At 44.5% G+C, this 19,500-nt stretch overlaps 1 protein-coding gene across 2 annotated transcripts in view; it reads left to right on the top strand.

Annotated features, from left to right (window-relative positions):
* Positions 1-3,133: 3,133 nt before the first annotated feature.
* Bin3 (bridging integrator 3) overlaps positions 3,134-19,500 on the top strand; it is a 37,433-nt gene continuing 21,066 nt past the window's right edge. Inside the window, exon 1 of one of the 2 annotated variants that reach the window (XM_034497050.2) lies at positions 3,134-3,254. In XM_034497050.2, coding sequence (XP_034352941.1) covers positions 3,247-3,254 — 8 coding nt within the window. In that variant the 5' untranslated portion in view covers positions 3,134-3,246. The remainder of the gene's footprint in view (positions 3,255-19,500) is intronic. The other variant, XM_034497051.2, reaches the window with a different exon arrangement.

The raw sequence follows: 19,500 nt of genomic DNA, 5'->3' as shown, positions 1-19,500 counted from the left end.
GATGGCACACATACCATCTTATTTCTTTTGCTCATTCATGGCAGACATTACTAATCCGTCACAGAATGTCTTCACCAGACTCAGAGTGAGTCCCCAGAGTCCTCAATATAGTATTCTAGACAGCTATCAATAAACAGTCAAAATTGGCATATGAAGTGACACTCATTTGCCAAACCTGATTTAGACTGGACTCTTCACATTGTGGTCAAGAAAAATGAAGCCCATTGGAAGAAATAAGTAATTCTCAACTCCTTGGAGGCAGAGCCAAGGCTTAGTAGGTATTCCTAGTCCAGATTGCTGTTATTCAGCCTGGCTTCAGATATGACCCTTCACCCTGACTTTTAAGTAGTCAGTGTGGGCTTCGCATCCTCCACAAATTTTTATTCTTGATACCTTCATCTTCTGCCACCTTGGCTTGCCATCCCATGCTCTTGGCTCTTGGCTTCCCAGGGAACCCTGATTTAGTGGTACCCTTCTAAGCAAGTGAAAAGCATGGTGAAGCAAGATGAGGAATCCACGGAAAACATTGAAGGCCTGGGTCTTGGTCTATTTCAGGAGCCTCCATGAGGCTTAGTGAAAGAGTTGGGCCAGCCCTAAACTTCATATGGGAAAGGCTGGGACAAAGCAAATGTAACGTATTCTAAGACAAGGCCCCATAGCGAGCATTTGTATATAAGTTTCTGAGTTAAAGACTCTGGGGGAGAGGTCAGAGCAACAATAGATCAGTTCTTCCATAGCTTTATTCATTAAATAGACCTCTGCCATCTGCCATCTGGGGGAAGAAGCAATATTTACCAGGCTTGCAGTCAGGAGCATCGCCTCTACCTGAAGCCCTTCCACCCTCAGCTTCTACTTATAAACCGACCCTCCTCCTTTCCATCCCTGAAGAGGCAGGATCAACCTGCATTATACCATCCTTTGGTTATAGAAAGGCAAGACATAGGTTCTAGTCCTGCAGACCATGTATGTTAGATGTGTGCATGCATTCTTGTGCACAGCTACCTGGGGATGAAAGCCACTCATGGGGAAGTTCACAGAGAGACGCTTCAAGGTGTACAGAACAGGAAGAAGCCTGACTGCCCACCCTAAGCCTAAGGCCCTGCCTGCTGCAAGGAAGGAAGGCCATGTTAACCTCAAAGACCTCCAGGCACTCCCCAGATAGACTCTGGGAAGCCACCAGCATTCTCTAGATTTCCCAAGAGCCTCTAGATCAGTCGTTCTCAAACTATGATGGGTCATGACCCCTTTACAGGTCCTGCACATCAGACATTTACATTACATATTCATAATAGTTAGCAAAATTACAGTTTTGAAATAGCAACAAAAATCATTTTATGGTTGGGGGTCACCACAACATGAGGAGAGGGTGAGAACCAATATCACAGTGCACTTGGAAATTGACTGAAGGGGACTTCAGCAGCAGTGTTATCCGTCTCCACTTCTGACAGATGAGGAATCAAGGAGGAATATGACTTTGGTGAAATTGGTCGTGCTGTCAAAGATGGGACTAAAGCCCTGAGTTCTTCTCTTGGTCCAGATCTCATCCATTCTTGTCTGGCAAAATGTGTCTGCTACTCCAATCAACAGCCCCCAAACAGACTTCCCTCCATGTACACAGGGGCCTAGGCTAAAACTTTTGAAAATGTTTATCACCATGGGCAATGTCTGAGGGAGGCTGAGTATGGGGCAGGGGGGAAATGGGGCAGAGCCATCCACAGGAGCTGGAACACCAAGAGGCTCACAATCACACACTACCCGTTTCCATTCATCTCGCCCCATACAAAGCTGCAAGGCTTTGTATGCAAAGGCCCATGTTCTCTGCCTGAACTGTTTTTCAAGAATTCCGAGTCTTCTATTCTCTTCAATACTGCTCCTGCTTACTTATTTCCTGAAGAAATAGCATGGTGATGGTCTGTGAGATGTCTTGAGGGAGCCACCTCCTATTGGAAAGCCTTTTAAAACTTAAAAAAAGCCATCCCTTGTTTCTCCCACTCCGTGTGCCCTGTGAAGTTGGAACACATTATATATACCTCTGCTGTGGGTCATAGGGACTTAGCTGCTTCCCAGGCTGTGCCCACAACCCTCAAGGTCCATTTGAAGAAAGAGAAATCCTAGAGAGGTCAGGGGAGAAGATTGGAATGGTTCTCACTGCTTGAGTTTCTCTCTTCTAAAACAGGAACTTGGGCAGAGAAACTCAGTTCAGTGCAAAACTCTAGGTAGTTTGTGGTACACTGGGGCTCCAAATTCTGAGGTCAAAGACAAGCTGTTTGCTTAGATCTTAGTCTTCTAAAACCTATAAACAGCTCCAGGGGCCCCTAACAGCCTGTCCAGTAACTTATTCTGCCTCATCCATTATTAATAATATTGATAATAATACCTCTCCCTGCAAGACAGTAGCTCTTGAAGGGCACAGGGACAAGGTCAATACTCTTTTTCAAGGCCATATCCTCCCCTTCCAGGTTACCACAGTACCTAGCACAGCTTTTGTTACATGAATAAATAGAACTTGAGGTCTTTCCTAACGTTGCTGAGGACTTCTACTCGTTTGTTTTGTTGTTGCTGATCTTTTGTTTGTTAGGCTTTGGTTTTTTCTTGAGACTGGATTGATTGTGAAGCCCAGATGGGCCATGTTGTCTACATTAGCCTCGAACTCATGACCCCTCTCTGCCTCAACCTCCAGACTGCTGAGATTACAGGTACCTGTCATCACACCGCATACTCTGAGTCTTCCCTCATTGAATAGCTTCACAGAATATGCCACCCTGAAAAGCACTTACTCTGCTTCCACTCGAACACCGAACCATCTTGAAGAGGGAGGAGGGGACCCTTGTTGTAACAGGTGATGTATGTGAGACATGCAACATTTTCAATACGAAAGTGTGTAGAGCCAAACGCGTTTGCCGTCTACTGTGTCTCCTCTAGCTCCTTCTCCGTGACAGTCGCTGCTTGTGTCTCTGCGTTCGAAACCCAATACCAGACAGAGAAAGGGCAGTGACTAGCTTGTGAAGGGCTCTAAGCACAGAGGCTTAAAGCAGGGGCGGGCGCAACTACGTCCCGCAAAGGAAACTCCGCCTCCAACAACAAGAGAACAAAGTGTTAACGCGTGGGCCCGCCTCCCGCCCGCCTCTTCCGGGCAAAAGGGGGCGTGTTCTACATCACTTCCTGGAGACTGGCCGAATCCGGAAGTGATCCTCGGGAACCTACTTTTCTACAGAGGACCCCGGCAGTCCGCGTGGGTTTAGGACCATGAGCTGGTGAGTGAGACCAGGTGGCGTCGGCTGGAGCCAGTGTGGCCCGACAGCCCCGCTGCTAAGCGGTTCCGGGAGCCTCCTCGGTGCTCTCCGGGAGGCTCCATCTCTCAGCCAGACTCCCGAGAATCCCTTAGCCTGGGACCCCGCGTCTGATTCTGTTGTCTGCCCTTTCTCCCATTGCATTTCCTTTCTGCTCATTGGCGTGAGGAGTCCCTCTTCCCTCTTCTCTCAGCTGTCCGTTGAGGTGGAGTCAGTGTCCTCCTTCGCTCCCGTGGGCATCTCTACACCGCGCTTATCCGCTCCGGAGCTGTGTTTCTCACTAAGGCAGACTAGGCACAGTTCTGTGATCAAAAACCAGCTGCTTTCAGACAACTGGAATAACATCACCTAACAGTGCCTCAAAAGACGAAATTCTTTTTAAAAATTTAAAAGTTGATTCTCACATGGAAGGGATCAGAATTACACCACACACACCCATGTAATGTGTGATTACACTGTTTGAATCTTTCCAGGGTTGTGACCCACTGCCCTCTCTCTTAGATAGACATAGCCTAAACTTTATGGGGATCATCAAACTAAGGAGCCATGGAGCTAGGGTGTCACAGCTGCAGGTGGTGGGGAGCTCACGGTGGATACTTCCTAATGCTATCTTCCTAGGGCTTCTTTAAAGGCTGCCCATGTCAAGGACTTTACCATTAAGCCCAAGAGCCTGTGTGTCCACAGTCCCCACTCTCACAAACTCCAACTGTTCACAATGCATTTGTATGAATAAAGTGGCCTCCAAAGAAGTACGAGATTCATCAGCCCTCTTTAGATCCCAAGGCGCATTAATGTAGGGGCTGTAGTTGCTCAGAGCCCAGCCTGTTATGCAAAATAAGTGTATGATAATCAGCCATGAATGAATGAAATGAGGTAGACACCCTCTGAGAAGGCTTTCACGCCCTGACCACCGGTGGAGACCAAGCTTTAGCCACAAGCAGCTAACGTCAGTCAGGATGGCTTTCTAATGTACAGTGTAAACCACTTCTGCCCCTTCCTCCACCTGCTTTTCAGACTGGGATTAATTGGTGGATAAACGTCAAACAGCAGTGAAGGGAAGCCCCCTGCGATGCTCTAATAAGCCCCAGCAGGACATACTCATTTCCCCTCAACCGCTTGCTCCAAGAGGCCAATAGAAAGCCGGAACCCTTAAAAGCTAACTTCCTCATCTTGTTATAGCTTAGCTAGTGACAGGTCAAAGGGCACTTCTTCAATTCCCTCTCCTAAAGGAAAATTTCCTAAAGCAGAATTGTTTGTCTTAAGTATCAGTCCTGTATACCTCCAGCCTCATGATGGCAGAAGTCTTCTTGGTTTATACACCTTGAATTTTTTAATCTTTCTTGTCTAACTTTTTTTTATAGAAAACAGAAAGTACATGTGCTTTCCATTTAGACTGACATTTATAATTTTTTTTTATAAAAAAATAGAATAAGTGGAACAGAGACCACTAGAGGTGTCAGTTCTCTGGATGAGCTGAGCCAAGTTGTTTTCATCTGTCTTTTCAGAAAGATTCACTCCTACTCCTCTTCTTCTTCCTCTTCTTCCTCCTTTTTTGAAACACTAGTATTTTTTTTTTTCAAACCATTTTCCAACGAAGCACATCAGGTTGGAGAGACTTGGAATTGGCAGCAACTAACAGGGCTGAGGTTGTCATGAACTAATTTGCCAGTACAAGCACATCTTAGTACCTCTTTGGACTGAGGGTCACAACCAAAAGCATGGCTTTGTCCCTGAAGGAAGAGATTCTTTTCTCTTCCTGCTTCGGGGGTTTCTACGTCATCTCTTGCGTGGACCCTGACCCTCTCTCCCAGAGAGGGGACCAACACCAGTGCCTGGGCACACAATCACACTCAGTTTCTAGCTCAATGGCTGGCAAGGGAACGAGGGTTGGGTCCTTCTGATTCACTCCCAGCGTGGTTTTCCTGCTCCCAGAATGAATCCATCCATTCATCTGAGACTGGAATTTTCACTAGGGGAAGAGACCAGAGTGACGTAGAGCCATCATGGGAGGCTGATGCCCAAGGTCAAGTTCACCAAGTACATGGACTATGCCAAGCATAGTTAAATAAGGCCTAAGGCTGCCGTGGCCCATGGCGCCCAAAGGGTATCCATTGTTCTGGACTAGGCTGTACTTTCAAAATGTCACAATGAGAAATGTCCAATATTGATGCCCTTTGCACACTGTGGACTTTTCATGAAGAGTAAGAGGTCTTTGTTTGTTTCTTTCGCTGTGCAGGCAGCCTGCAATAACCCCTGTTTATTTAGTCAGTACCTGTACTACCACCCACCCACCCACCCATTCGCCTTCCAGCGAGGCAACTCAGTGATCTGTCCTGTTTGGAAGGAAGCATTGGATATTCGCCTCTCAGAGCACTAGTTCACCTCTCAGCCCCAAATCAAATGCCCCCCACTTTGTCCTCACCCCTGCTCTACCTGTTTCTGCGTAAACATGTGTTCAGAGTGGTACGTAGAGAAAATTAGCTACAACTTGGAGTAATTGCCGGGCATGGTGGCAAACACCTTTCATCGTAGCACTGGGGAAGCAGAGTCTCTGTGAGTTCAAGGCCAATCAGAGATAAACAGTGAGGCCCTGTATCAAAAACAAAGAAGAACTGTGACTTTAATCTAGCTGTCTCCAAGAATTATAACTTTCCTTGGATCCATGTACCTCAATAATCTGAGTGGGGTGGGGGTGCTGGAGGTGTCGAGTCATTTGAGAAGGAAAGGGGTTCAAGGTAATAGAGATAACATTGGACTAGGAAGCCTAGTACTACATTCAAGTCCAGGTTCTGTTACCCACAGGGTGGCTGGTCAGCCTTTTCAGGTCTTGCTTTCTCCCTCTGTAACATGGAATAGATAATCTCAGAAGATACTCTGCCACAGAGTCTGCTGGTCCACACGAAGACTGTGCGCCTTTTTCTGACATTTAGGCTTCTTCTCCTCACTGGCGGCCTTCTTAGATATTGATATCCCTCAGACTCAGTGTGCAGTGTATTTGGACGGTGAACAACTGATGTCCCACAGGCTGGGTGTCTGGTAAATTAGGTGTCAGTAAGTGCCTTTTCCTCTTAAGGCCTTTGTCACTTCTGATGGTTTTATGGAGCTGAGCAGTGTGACACACACAGATGAAGCTCAGCCAGTATTTGTTGGTTAAATGCTGTTAAGCATTACAAAGGTGCTGGATGCTGAGGGACATTTGGAAGGCTATAAGGGGCAACGCTTGCCTTTAGCAAGTGCCTGGAAAGTACTGGAAATCACTTGTCAGGATGATGTCAGGAATGATTTCAAGCAGATTTTAATCAAACTTTGGCCTAGCAAGTGCCTACTGTTTCCATGGAGAACTGAGATGGAGATTCAGGTGAAAAGAAGCGTGTGGGAAAAGTGGTTGGAGCGGGGTTTGTATGGCTAGTCGGTAGGGAGGCCAGCACAGTACATACTGGTCGGGCAGAGGCTCCACGGTTAGGGCTTGGCATTCTGCTTTGGAGCCACTTTTTGTACTTCTGTCAGTGCCCTGCTGAGGAGTTGAAATTGAGCCTGGCCTTTGGAAAATTGAGGGCTTTTAAGCAAAGAGGTAGTATAGCAAAAGCAGTGATTTAAATTATTGTGGCTGCAGCCTGCAAAGCTCACAAAGGAAAAGGAGAAAGTCATAAAAGCCGTCTTGGATGATATCTTCCCAATAGTTTTATTACAATTTGTGTGTGTGTGTGTGTGTGTGTGTGTGTGTGTGTGTATCTTGTATCTCAAGTGGCTCCCACCTTGTTTTTTGAGACAGGGTCCCAGACTACATGTATATTATATTATAAATAATATAATATATAATTTATGTATGTATCATATCACAATTTAAACTGATCTGGATTAGAATCCAGCACTCCAAAAAGAAATCTGATAGGTATTTTGCATGGATTGCAGTTTGAAAACTGTGCAGGAGTATGGTCACAAATATTCAAACTACAAACTAGCCTTGTCACTTCAGCAATGTGAATATGGTGTTTATTTGGCTGGTTTCGCTATATTGATAAAAATAAAATTTTTTAAAGGGTGGGTGCTAGGGATGTAAATCAGTGAGTGACAGAACACTTGCTTAGCATGTCAAAGGCTGTAGGTTCAATCCCCAGTACCAGAAGGGAGACAGAGAGAGCAGATTTCAGGCAAACAGACCAGTGCTATCTCAGAGCCATCATTGGGGCATGAGGTGTCTGAGAGCGAGGAGGTACAGGAGCCCACTGGGGTGCTGGGAGACAGAAGGGCAGATTGGGCTCTGTGTGCCTGAGACAGTGGAGCCACAGCAGCCCAGACCACACATGAACCACATGCCAGAAGCCAGCTTTGTCCCTGTAGATGTCCAGCAACTATGATATATAAACACACACACAGAGTGAAGTGACATTTTAAATGAGCGACGTAGACAGGCATAATGGCACGTACCTGTAATCCCACACTTGGAATACTGACGCAGGAGCATCATGAGTTTGATGACAGCCTGGACTACAGATTGAGATTCTGTCTCAAAAAATAAATAAATTAAGTGAAGTATAAGTCTGTATGTGGACATGGGTGCATCTCAGACGTGTACAGCTAAGTGTAAAAGCTGGTATCTCAGTGACATTGTACTGCCTACATAAAGTCTAGACCAGAAAAACAATACTAGGGTTTGTTTATGGACATGTGTAGTGAAAACATGAGAAGGAGAGTAAGAAATCAGCCTGGTGGTGATGGCACAGTGGTCAGGAGGCAGAGGCAGGGGGATCTCTGTGACTTAGAAGCCAGCCTGGTCCATAGAGCAAATTCCAGGCCAGCCAGCTCTACACAGAGAAACCCTGTCTGGAGAGGTGGCGGGGGGGGGGGGGGGGGGGGGGGGGGGGGGGGGGGGGGGGGGGGAGGGGTTGGGGGAGGAAGAGGAGTCCTAGGATAACAAAAAGGGCAGGACTCAGTCTTGGCGTTCCAGCAGCATCCGTAAAGTTGGGCACCCACCCTCTCCTGTCTTCATGTCTTGCTGACCGATTAGAATAAGAATAGATTGTGACCTGTCATTCTAGCACTAAAAGTTTCTCAGATAGTCATCACCAAGCACCTTGAATTTTCTGTGTACTCATTTCTTGGCTTTTAAGCACATGCCAGCCTCCAAGCTGCCAGCACAAATCCTCGTGCTGTTTAGGCAGAAATCCTCTCTGGGTTGTAAGCTGGGGAGTAGCTTGGCCCTGGATGTGGTACAGTCTGCTACAGGACAGCCACAGAAATCTTCTGTCCACTCCTTGCGTTACTTCTGTCACCTTGCAGCTCTCCCTGTAGGCCTCAGATTGGTCTTCATCACAGTACCACTGCCACCACTGGTGCAGCAAAACTCTCCAGACCACCTACCTCATGTCAGGAGCTGTTTCAAGCATTAGACCTACTTAACACTATCAGCAGCCCTATAGGCTAAGCAGATGTTTGTCCTTCTTTATAGGTAAGGAAACTGAGGAGATTGAGGTGACTTATGTTAACACCTGTCGTGGGCTCAGCCAGGATCTGACCCCCAGCATTCTGACACCAGACCTCCCCCAATGCCATCCCTGTGAAATACAAGAGTGGCACACTTCCTGTGAGTTGATGGATATATCAGCAGCATCTCATACAGAATCTGGCCATAGTAGATGCTTAATAAATGCTCACTTTAATTCGGTGGCATCTGTGTTTATATGACCTAACACCATGTAGTTCATTCTGTCTCCGCTTCAGAGGGCAGCTCAGGGAACAGCGGGAAGGAGGGATCACGGATGAGCCGGCGGATTGTTCTGGTCCCACGTACAAGTCAGCCAAGTCACAGAGTCATGCTTTTTATTTTAATTATGCACACCCTCTTCAAATGAATGACAGGTCAGGGGTCATGTTCCAAGTTCTCTGGGATACAGTTACTTTATGTCAAGCATAGCCTGAGCAGGAGGCAGTGGTCATAGATAACCGAGGTGAATGATTCCAGCCCAGGTTGTTAACCTCTAAGGATGTCTGTCCTTCCCTTTCTCGGGCTGACCTTTCTCTGGCCTTCAGCATAGCAGCTAGAAAAGAGATCCATTGAGCACCTGTTCCAGCAATGCCACATGACTCTAAACCCTGCCTGGCCATGACCCAGGCCTTGGGCCTCTACTTGTATGGTAGTTAAAGTGGCAGTGGCCTTGTGGGCCTTAGACCAGAGCAGGCAGGACTCCAAAGACAGTGACTGAGGGATGGGGGCAGGGCCAGTCCTAGTCCACTGGAGAAGCTGCTGCCTCACGCCCACCTTCCTCTCTTGCCGAGACAGTGACTCAGGCCCAGACCACTCCCTGGGGAGCCAGGGTTTCAGCCACTATCAACCACCGCCCACTCTTGTTCAGCCTTCCTTTCTTCTCATCCCCAGCCTGGCTCTGTGAGTCTCTTGCCCAGCTGGAGATATCCGAAGGCACAGAAAGGTGGAACCTGAGTCACTCTGGGGTTCTCTCTACCCACAGGCCTAGATTCCTATTTACTAGAAACAGATTTTGGAAAGACAGGTGAAGCTGAGAGCGTACAGTGGTTTGAACTCCCAGCCATTGCGTATATGAGTGCAGGGGATGCTCCCAAGAAGGCAGGAATTGAGTGATGTGCTGGGGTGACTCAGGGGATCCCCACCCAACCACCATCTGGGTCAGCCTCTTATCTCTGTCCCTGCAGTAGGGGCGGGTGAGGAAACAAAAGATTGAGAAACCTAGCAAATCGAGAATGCAAATAGCCGTTTTGTAAATAGATGTTACACAAGAGCAGGAACTTTTTTGGAAGGTTTTACTGAAACAGACAGAATTAGCCAACTGGCATCATGCTGCTAATAGAGATATTTACTGTTAAAGAAGTATATTTGTAGCTTTGGAGAACATCCTGTTGACTTTTCTTTATTGTGAAAAAAAATAGACTCCTTTCCCTTCTGTACACACAGAACTTGTTTTCTGTTTTCTTTCTTTCCGAGGTGAGACATGCTGGAGGTTGAGGGCTGTTTTCTCCATTTTGTTACTGAGACCAAAATATCCCTTCCCCTGGCCTCTGGTGCTTATGTTTATAGAGTGACCAGCAGAAATGAGAAGTGCCTGCCGTTTGAGAGAAGGAACTATAAGCCTCTTTATTGCTTCCTGAACATAGAGGTTTTCTAGGTAGCAAACCCTACTTTCTCTCTGGGCTACTGCTTGTTCCTCTAGTCCCCAGGGAGAACAGGGGAAAAGCTGGGTCAGGAGGAACAACTCACGAATGCTGCCACCTCCCAGGGCGCAGTGAGCCTGGCAATGTGTGGCTAGGCTACAGCTTCTTTCCTTTTGTCCCCCTCCTTGCCACCTTCCTCTGCCCACTGAGAGTATGTCCCATATCAGTGCCAAGGAGCAGCCCATCTGCCCCTGGTTTCTAGTTATTTCCTGGGCACAACGGGGTTATATAAAAAAATTAACCCAAAAGATTCAACTCTCTTCATAGTATCCTCAAAAGCTCTTTAGCATAAATTGCCTTGGAGATTGGAGAGATGGCTCACTCATTAAGAGCAGTGGCTGCTCTTACAGAGGAACTGAGTTCAATTCCCAGCACTGGAATGATGCCTATCTGACACCGTCTTCTGGCTTCTACAGGCACGTGGTACACATACATACATACAGGCATAACATCCATACACACAAAATAAAAATTATATATTCTCTTGACTCAGCTCTGGTAACTTCTCCAGACAAAGGCCACGTCTGGTCTGCAGCTGGCTGTTGATATCCCTCATCAATTTACTTTGATCGCACATCAGATTAGGAGCCCAAAGGCTATTACCTTTTTGTTCTTTGTACACCTTTGCCTAAGAGTGGATGTGGGGGTGGGGGAGGACTTGCTTGTATATTTTTCAGGAATCCTAAAATCATAGTATAGTATAGTATAGTATTCTGCAGGACCTGAGTGTGGAACAGTGCATCCCTTTTATTCATTCGCTTAATCATTCATCACTGTGGGATAACATAAAAGGTCCATGAGATCATGGCATAGGCTTTCCTTATTTGTCCTAATGTTTCCAGACCCTACTATAGCACTTGGCACAAAAGGTGACCCTTAGTAAGGATGCAGTGAAAATTTACCGGAAGGTTGAGAACATTGTACTGTACCTAAAACAGTACCTGCCAGGGTTGCAAAGAAGAAAAGCATTCAGCCTTTGTCCCTGATACACTGTGCATTAGGATTGGAAAGCAAGATGTGATACATAGAAGTTAACTAACCTGTACCCTTTGCCATGCAGAACACTTCAGGAATGGTCAGATAGTTCAACAGTAGGAGACCTATTAGCTCACGCTATCACAGTGGTGCATCATAGGAGACTGAATGGCTCACCCAGATGCATGCTGCCAAAACATTGACTTGCCAAAAATGCAGTCTTTGTGTCCTTTAGTAATCTAGGAACAGAAAGCTACCTCCTTCCTGTTCACAGGCTTTCTGGCTGAAGTCAGTGACTTCTTTCATATTTCTTAGTGAAAGAGCAAATGCAAAGCCATCTTATTCTTACCAAAAAAAAAAAAAAGACTGTTTCTAGTTAACACAGCTAACACTAGAGAAGAAGTAATCCTAGGTTCAAGTATTGGTAAAGACAAAGAACATTTTATCGGTATTTTCCTATATATATTTGGAAACCCTAATTAGTCTCCCTCTTGCAGCTGCATTTCCTAAGCTATACAGGTTAAATATGTAGGTGTGGTGGTGTGGTGGGCGGTTGCAAGGTAAATGTATCCAGCAAGATAAAATGAAAAAGAATCCCATTTCATGAGATAAAAATAATAATAATAACTACTATGGAACATACCTAAGACATATAGAGCTAAAAATTTTACATTAAAAATTACTTTGAGCTCTTGATAGCCAACAAAATAAATGTAGAGACCCCATTTAAGCAAGAAGGGGAGGGCTGGAATGGAAGGGGGGTAATAGAAAAGAAATGGAGAATCAAGTCCTATGACTAAGGGACACAAGAAAAAGACTTGAATGAGCAGATGGAAATATTATCACCCTAGGTGTAAACTTATGTGTCTGTGGATGTAGTTTCTTTACACACTTAAAGTATGATGCATCTCTAATGATATTAAATATGAATTTATAGGGCTTTAGTGTGGAAGGAGGACACAGCAGATGATTCATCTTGAATAATAAAACAAAAATAGCCCCAAATATTACCTGGAAAGTCATGCAATAAAAAGGAATTAATTTTACTGAATGGTAAAGTTTTTTTTTACTTATCTGTGAAACAGTGGGAATATTTAACACCAATACATGGTTTTTCTCAAAGACATTTTTTAAGTCATGCCTGGTGGTGCATGCCTGTAATTCCAGCACTTAGGAGGCTGAGGCAGGAGGATTGCTGTGAATTTAATGTCAGCTTGTGCTATAGAGTTCTAGGCTAATGTAGACTACAGAATTAGAACCTATCTTTAAAAAAAAAAAAAATCACACAAACATACATCAAAAAAAAAAAAAAAAAAAGATTGAATAGTACATGTTCACGTGTGTGTCAGGACCAGAACAGCTTCAGCTGTTGCTCCCAGGAGCTGTCTACCTTGTTGTTTTAGGTAGGATCTCACCAGCCTGGAACTCCAAGTAGGCTGAGCTGGTTGACTAGCAAGCCCTGGGGATCTGCCTGTCTCCAGCTCTGAGATCATAAATTATAAGTGTGTGCCAGCACACTTAGCCTTATAAAAAAGATAAATTTTAATTCCCATTAAAGCAACTCTCTAGCCACACACTTTAAAGAAATTCTAAATGGATACAAGATTTAAGAGTTTAAAAAAGAACCCACCAAAATCCATATGGAAAGAAAGGGGATGCAAGATAATCAAATCAGTCTTAAGAAACTTCCCAGTCTTAAAGCTCACGCCAAAGCCACAGGAAGTGAGATGGGTTGAACTGGCGCATAGACTAATGGAATGAAATTGAAGAACTCACACCCAGAATGTAAACTGGCCTCTCACAACTTAACAGGAATAAAGAAAGCCTAGTGTGTGTTTCTCCAGTGTATGCATGTAACCCGTAAACACATGAAAGGGAAAGATGTTCAGCATCATGAGAGACATGCAAATCCAAGCCACAGTGAACTTACCTTATACCTGCCTGTAAGGAGGGGGAAAGCTAGGCCCTAAACTGGCATTGGGCAATCCCCAAAACCATCATCATCCAAGCTTCCATTCCAGACCACAGCAGCTCAGGGGCTGGCAGTACTCCTAGAGTTGGATGAAGCTGGCCCCAAGGCCAGGATTGGATGAAAGATGCTTCTAAAAAAAATAAATAAAATAAAATAAAATAAAATAAAATAAAATGTAGAGCCCAGCCATCTCCTCCTTCTGCTTTACTGAGAGAAGCCTCTGCTCTGCCCTAGCAGAAGGATGAAGAGTCCCCTCCTCAAGCAAGCTCTACACTGGGCACATACAGCTGGGCTTACTCTTTGAAACTAATAAAACCTCACCTCAGGAACCCTGCCTTACACAAATGCTATCCAGCCCCTTTAGAAAGAACCCTAGCCTCGTGTTCATGTGGTGCTGTTTTTCTAAACTGAAAGCATTTCTACCATAATTAATCTTTATTGTTTGCTTGAACCTCTGTCTTTTTACTGTTTTTTTTTAACCCCTCATGTCACTCAGCTTTGACACACCCTGTGCCTTTATTTGGGTGGGACTGGGAGATTGAGTTGAGATTATACTGTTTAACCTGCCATGTCCAAAGGCATTTTTTGGACAATTTTAATAAAACAAACGAAAAATGACCAGCTCTGAGTTTGAAGTATACAAAAAGTACCTCTGAAGTCGCCTTTCAATTTTTAAGTTAAAGGAGAAACTGAAGACCATAACTCACTGGTAGAATGCTTACCTGGTGAGCCTGGGTTCAATCCCCAGCACTACAAAAAAATGAGAGGAAATTGGATTTAACAATGAATCAGACCAAAATGAAAAGTAAGGTGAGCAATTACAATCAGATAATGTAACAGTATTTTTAGTTTGTACCCAAAACTAGTCATCAGTAAGTAAACAAAATCAATTTTAAATATTAATGATAATTGTTTGAGAACCTATTTGGTAGACAAGAGCGAGTCACATGAACACATGGTTAAGACAGGAATTTCTGGCGGATTTATCGTGAAAGGCACAACAAAGATAACAGAACTCAGGATGTGTCTCCTACAAGGACATCAGTGACAGAATGGTGGTGACTGTCACTAGCTCCATGAGCATGTGATGAATCGTTGTACAAGAAATCTTGCACTATGCCCTCAAGTCTCATAGTTTATTTACAAAAGAAATGTGGGATTTTCCTAAATTTTACATCAGTCTTAAAATTCATATTTATGCATTATCAGTTAGCAGGGAAACACTTTATTCCTAAATTGTAGGTAATAGAAAACAAATTCAGTCAACTCTACTAGAGAAAAAAACTGAATTCTCTTTATCCTTTGAGAAAATAAATGATACTGTCTCTGTCATGTGAAAAAGACGAAGACCGAACAGCCCAACGAGTAGGAATAAAAATACAGAAGCATGTCAAGCAGATGATTAATAAAACTGCAAAGTTATCCTTGATTTTTTTGTTTCATTTGTTTACTTTAAAATTTTATTTTTGAAGCCTTTTTCTACACTTAAATTTTCACTTTCACACCTATTTTTATATTTTGTTCTTTTAAAAAGGATGCAAAATTCTATAGACATTGGCAAATCCCTAACCACCTCTGAGAGATTGAACATAATCAAGGGAAAGAGGACCACAGTGAAGTCAGGAGGATGAAATGTGTATCCACAGCCAACTGCCAAGACATGCCCCTCCCCACCAGCACACATAGGCCCGCACACCCTGCTCCACCCACCAGCTTCCCAGAATGCTGAGCAGGGTGGCCTTTATTCCCAATGTAGGAGATCGGTGGGCTCTTCCCTTCCCAGGAGAAAAAACTACATGTCAAGAAGGAAGATCCCCACAAAAATGATAGTCAGGTGGCTGTTCATGATCAACCAACATCCTATGTGCCTCAGTCTTGTCTTTTGTCCCCAAATCATATATGTGAGGCGTCCAAGGAAGACATGTTAGACCAATCCATAAAGACTAGAAAGAAAGTGACTGGAAAGGGAGAAGAGACTTTAAGCTGTTGTTACAGTCCACAGAGAGATGAGCCAACTGGGAAATCAAAACAACACCACAAAAGACAGTCCAAAAAGTCAAGCTCTGAGATTAAAAATACACTAGTGGGGAAATTAACAATTAAATTTCTTTTTGCAAAACTGAATTAAAGCCATGTCCCTGGGAATAAAATCATAAAATTAAGTAAAACCTGATAGCAGAAATGCACAAATATTGTAAAAGTAAGCAAATGTTGAAAAGCAGAGAAATCAGAGACCAAGAGGGATCAGCAAGGTCACAGCAAGTACCAGAAAGTGGAGGGGAGGCCAAGGCCAATCAAGGCTTAGAGGTTGCCAACTGCCCAGTGAGGGGCCAGCACAGCAGATGAAAACAGACCTAGGATGTACACTGTTATGAAACACCATGACAAACTCACCATCTTTTGGACTTGCAAAAAGAAAATGAAAAACAGACCACATAAAAAGGGAAGAAATCAGGGTGGCTTTAGATTTTACAGAGACTTCATACTTACTGGGATTTTGGAAGATGAAAAAGTAATGCCTTTGAAACTCAAAAAGAAATTTTGTCCAGGCATGTGACATAGCTGTAATCCCAGACTCCGAGGATGAGGCAAGAGGGTCATAGATTAGAAAATAGAGAAACCCTGACTTAAAGCACTATGTAGTCAAATGTGGCGGCACATGCCTTTAATCCCAGCACTCAGGAGGCAGAGGCAGGTGGATCTCTTGAGTTTGAGGCCATTCTGGTCTAAGCTCCAGAACAGCCAGGGCTACACAGAGAAACCCTGTCTCAGAAAAACAGACAGCACAATAAGCACTGGTGGCTCAGAGGGCAAAGGCTCGTACCACCATGCCTGACAACCCAAGTCCTGTCCCTGAGACCCAGCAGAAAGAGCTGACTTTCAAAGGCAAGTTGTCCTTTGACCTCCACACGTGTACCATAGCATTCACACACGTATGCACATACACAACAAGTAAGTAATAAATGCTGGTGAGAATGTGGGGGAAGGGGAGCCTGTATCCACTGCCGGTGGGAGTGTAAAATTGTACCACCCCTGTAGAAATCAGTATGGAAGTTCCTCAGAAAACTGAAAATGGAACTGCCATATGAGTCAGCAACTCAACTCTGGGGTCAGTGCACCAGAGCAATACCTGCACACCCGTGTTCATGGCTGTGCTAGTCACAAAACTCAGGGCATCAGTCAGCCTATGATTCTGCCAACAAATAGGTGGATAATAAGAACGTGGAGCATAGACACAAGGGAAGGTTTTACAGCCATAAAGAAAAATGAAATCATGACATTGGGGGTGGGGGGAAATGGTTGCAACTGGAAGTCATTATGTTAAACAAAATAAGCCAGACTCCAAAAGACAAATCCCATGTGTGTTTTTCCTCTTGCAGAAGCTAAATTTAAAAGGATATGTGTGTATCACAAAATTAGAAAAGGGATCATGAAAGGACGAGAACTTAGGGGAAGTGGGGCTAGAATGCGTGGAGTGCTGGGACCCACATACCAGGAAAACTAAAGCAAGCCTAATGGGACACAGGGAATGGCCGAGAGGAGGGGCCAGCGTGCACGCATGAGCAAAGGAAACCAAAGTATGTCATCACAGATGGGCAGTGATGCTGTAAGGAAACCCATAACTTTGCTAAATTAGTAATTTCTAAATACTAAATTTAAAAATTATGTAGGCATGTCAAAACATTCATGTTATGTACATTTTATTTTATTTTAAAAGGTTATTATCAATACATGTGTGCATATATACACATGTGTGCAGATACGTGTCCCTGCAGTGATTCAGCTGCTCATTTTTGCCTCTGTGGTGTGTGACCGTTCAGGTGTTGTGTTCTTCATCGCTTGTATTTTTCTATGTCATCTAAGTTTCTAACACTAATCAAGTGCCGTTTTTTGCAGTTAAGAAAAAAAAACTGAAAGGTTGGTGGGTTTGTTTGTTTGGTTGGTTGGTTGGTTGGTTTCTTGGTTTTTTTGTTTGTTTGTTTGTTTGTTTGTTTTGTTTTGTTTTCCTTACTTGAAGAATTACAGCAAGTACAAAGAAGAAAAAAGTAGCCACATTCTCTTACCCAGGACTGACACTGCCAGTAGTCCTATTTCCCTCAGCTGTTTTTCTTTCAGCCCGTGTAAAAATAAACATAATACTAGTGAAACGGTGACCTTGGGCGGAGATAATGGCTGGCAGAGGGTCTTCTTCCCTTCTCTTTTACCCTTTTCCTGAAATTTTTCTTTTTTGGTTTTTCGAGACAGGGTCTCTTTGTGTAGCCCTGGCTGTCCTGGAACTCACTCTGTAGACCAGGCTGGCCTCGAACTCAGAAATCCCCCTGCCTCTGCCTCCCAAGTGCTGGGATTAAAGGCGTGCGCCACCACTGCCCGGCGTCCTGAAATTTTTCAATGAAACCATTCTAAGTGAGCAAAGCTTTAGACTTTAGAGCACCTCTTAGTAAGGCGGGAAGTGGAAAGGCCCCCTTTCCCTGTGTGATCCACGTAGTGCTGACTACTTAAATCCCGCAGTTTGGAACAGGAAATAAGGAATGTAGATTTAGAAAAAGTAGGAAATGGCCATGTGGCTGAAGTGCGCTCACAGTGAGCCCGGAGTGTCTTGTATTAAAGGAGGTCTGACTTAACTCAGGCATGTGCCCATGCATTAATGGGAATATGTCTGAAGGTCACACGAGCCAACTGTGACACGCTCAGTGGCCCGACTGAAGCAGTTTTGAGTATCAAAATAGAGCAGGATTGGATTATGAATCAGAGTATAAAATATCCATGTGTTCATACCAATATGAATGATGGCCTAAATAAGTAAAATAAATAGTGACTCCCTAGTGGAAAGGGGGGGGGGACCACAGTTGGGGGAACTTTTGAAGCACTTCCTCAGCCTGTGGCTCAGCAGGGACAGCTGGGGTGTATCATGTCTGCAGTATATCCGTGAGGAGACGTGACAAGTATGGGGTTTTTTGTTGGTGGTGTTGTTCTAAAGATTTATTTTTACTTATGTGTCTGTGTGAATGTATGGCACATGTATGTATGTGCCTACCAAGGCCAGAGGAAGGCATCAGATGCCCTGGAGCTGGAGTTGTAAGTGACTGTGAACTGCCCCATGTGTGTTGGGAACTGAACTCTGGTCCTCTGAAAGAGCAACCAGTACTCTCAACCCACTGAGCCATCTCTCTAGTCCTCAAATCCCAAAGCTGTGGGGAGGCATTCTAGCTGTAAACCATCTGACCAGTGCCCGTTAGAATTGTCAGTGTCATCAAAGCCAGGGAAGTCTAACACTGTCACAGCAAGAGGCACTTAAGGACCAAATGAAGTGTGGTAGACTGCATGGATTCCTGGTTCTGAAAAGGACACTGAAGAGAAACTAAGGCAATCTGAATAAACCACAGATTTTATTATGTCATTCCAGGTTTATTAATCATGACTAATGTACCATACTAATGTAAGATGTTTATTAAGAGGGGACAGGGCAGGGAGGCATAGTAATTATGAGACTTCATAGTTTTTCTGAAAATCTAGAATAAAATGTTTATTTTACATAAAAGGTGTTGTAGCAGGTAAACATGGCTTTGGATCGAACAAGTTGAAAAATAGTGCAGACAATCTGATAAATTCCTGTCTGTCCATCAGTAACTATAGTGGAGACCTGGCTGCCTGCATGTATCCAGTCCTTTGTGCTGAAACATGTGGTTCCACAAAGGCTCGCCTTCATTTTCGGGCTCTCAGCCATTAGTTCCTCCTGATCCGACAGACTCTAGGCATCAAGTACCTAGACCAGCTCTTGAGAAGAACCCTGAAGTGAATGGCAAAGAGGAGTCAGGGGCTCTGGGAAAGCAGCACAGTGACCCCTGAGCCTGTCTTTGACTCCTTTAAGGTCCATTTCCTTCCTGCAGAGTTATAGAAAGGTTCAAAGCTGCAAAACTAGTTCCTCATGCCCGGCTACTCTAAAAGACCTGTGATTCCAAGCTGAGCGTTAGCAAGGCCATGGCTCTGTAGGCAGCATCTGCCAACGTTAGCTTCCTTGGCTGTAGTCTGTCTTTCCAAACTGAGACCGCTCCGAGGGCTCTTCGGGATCCTCAGCCC

This window comes from Arvicanthis niloticus, chromosome 3, assembly GCF_011762505.2.
Source record: "Arvicanthis niloticus isolate mArvNil1 chromosome 3, mArvNil1.pat.X, whole genome shotgun sequence".
Taxonomy (NCBI): Eukaryota; Metazoa; Chordata; class Mammalia; order Rodentia; family Muridae; genus Arvicanthis; species Arvicanthis niloticus.
Note: the sequence above shows the minus strand (reverse complement) of the source record. Positions and strands in the feature narration are given on the sequence as shown.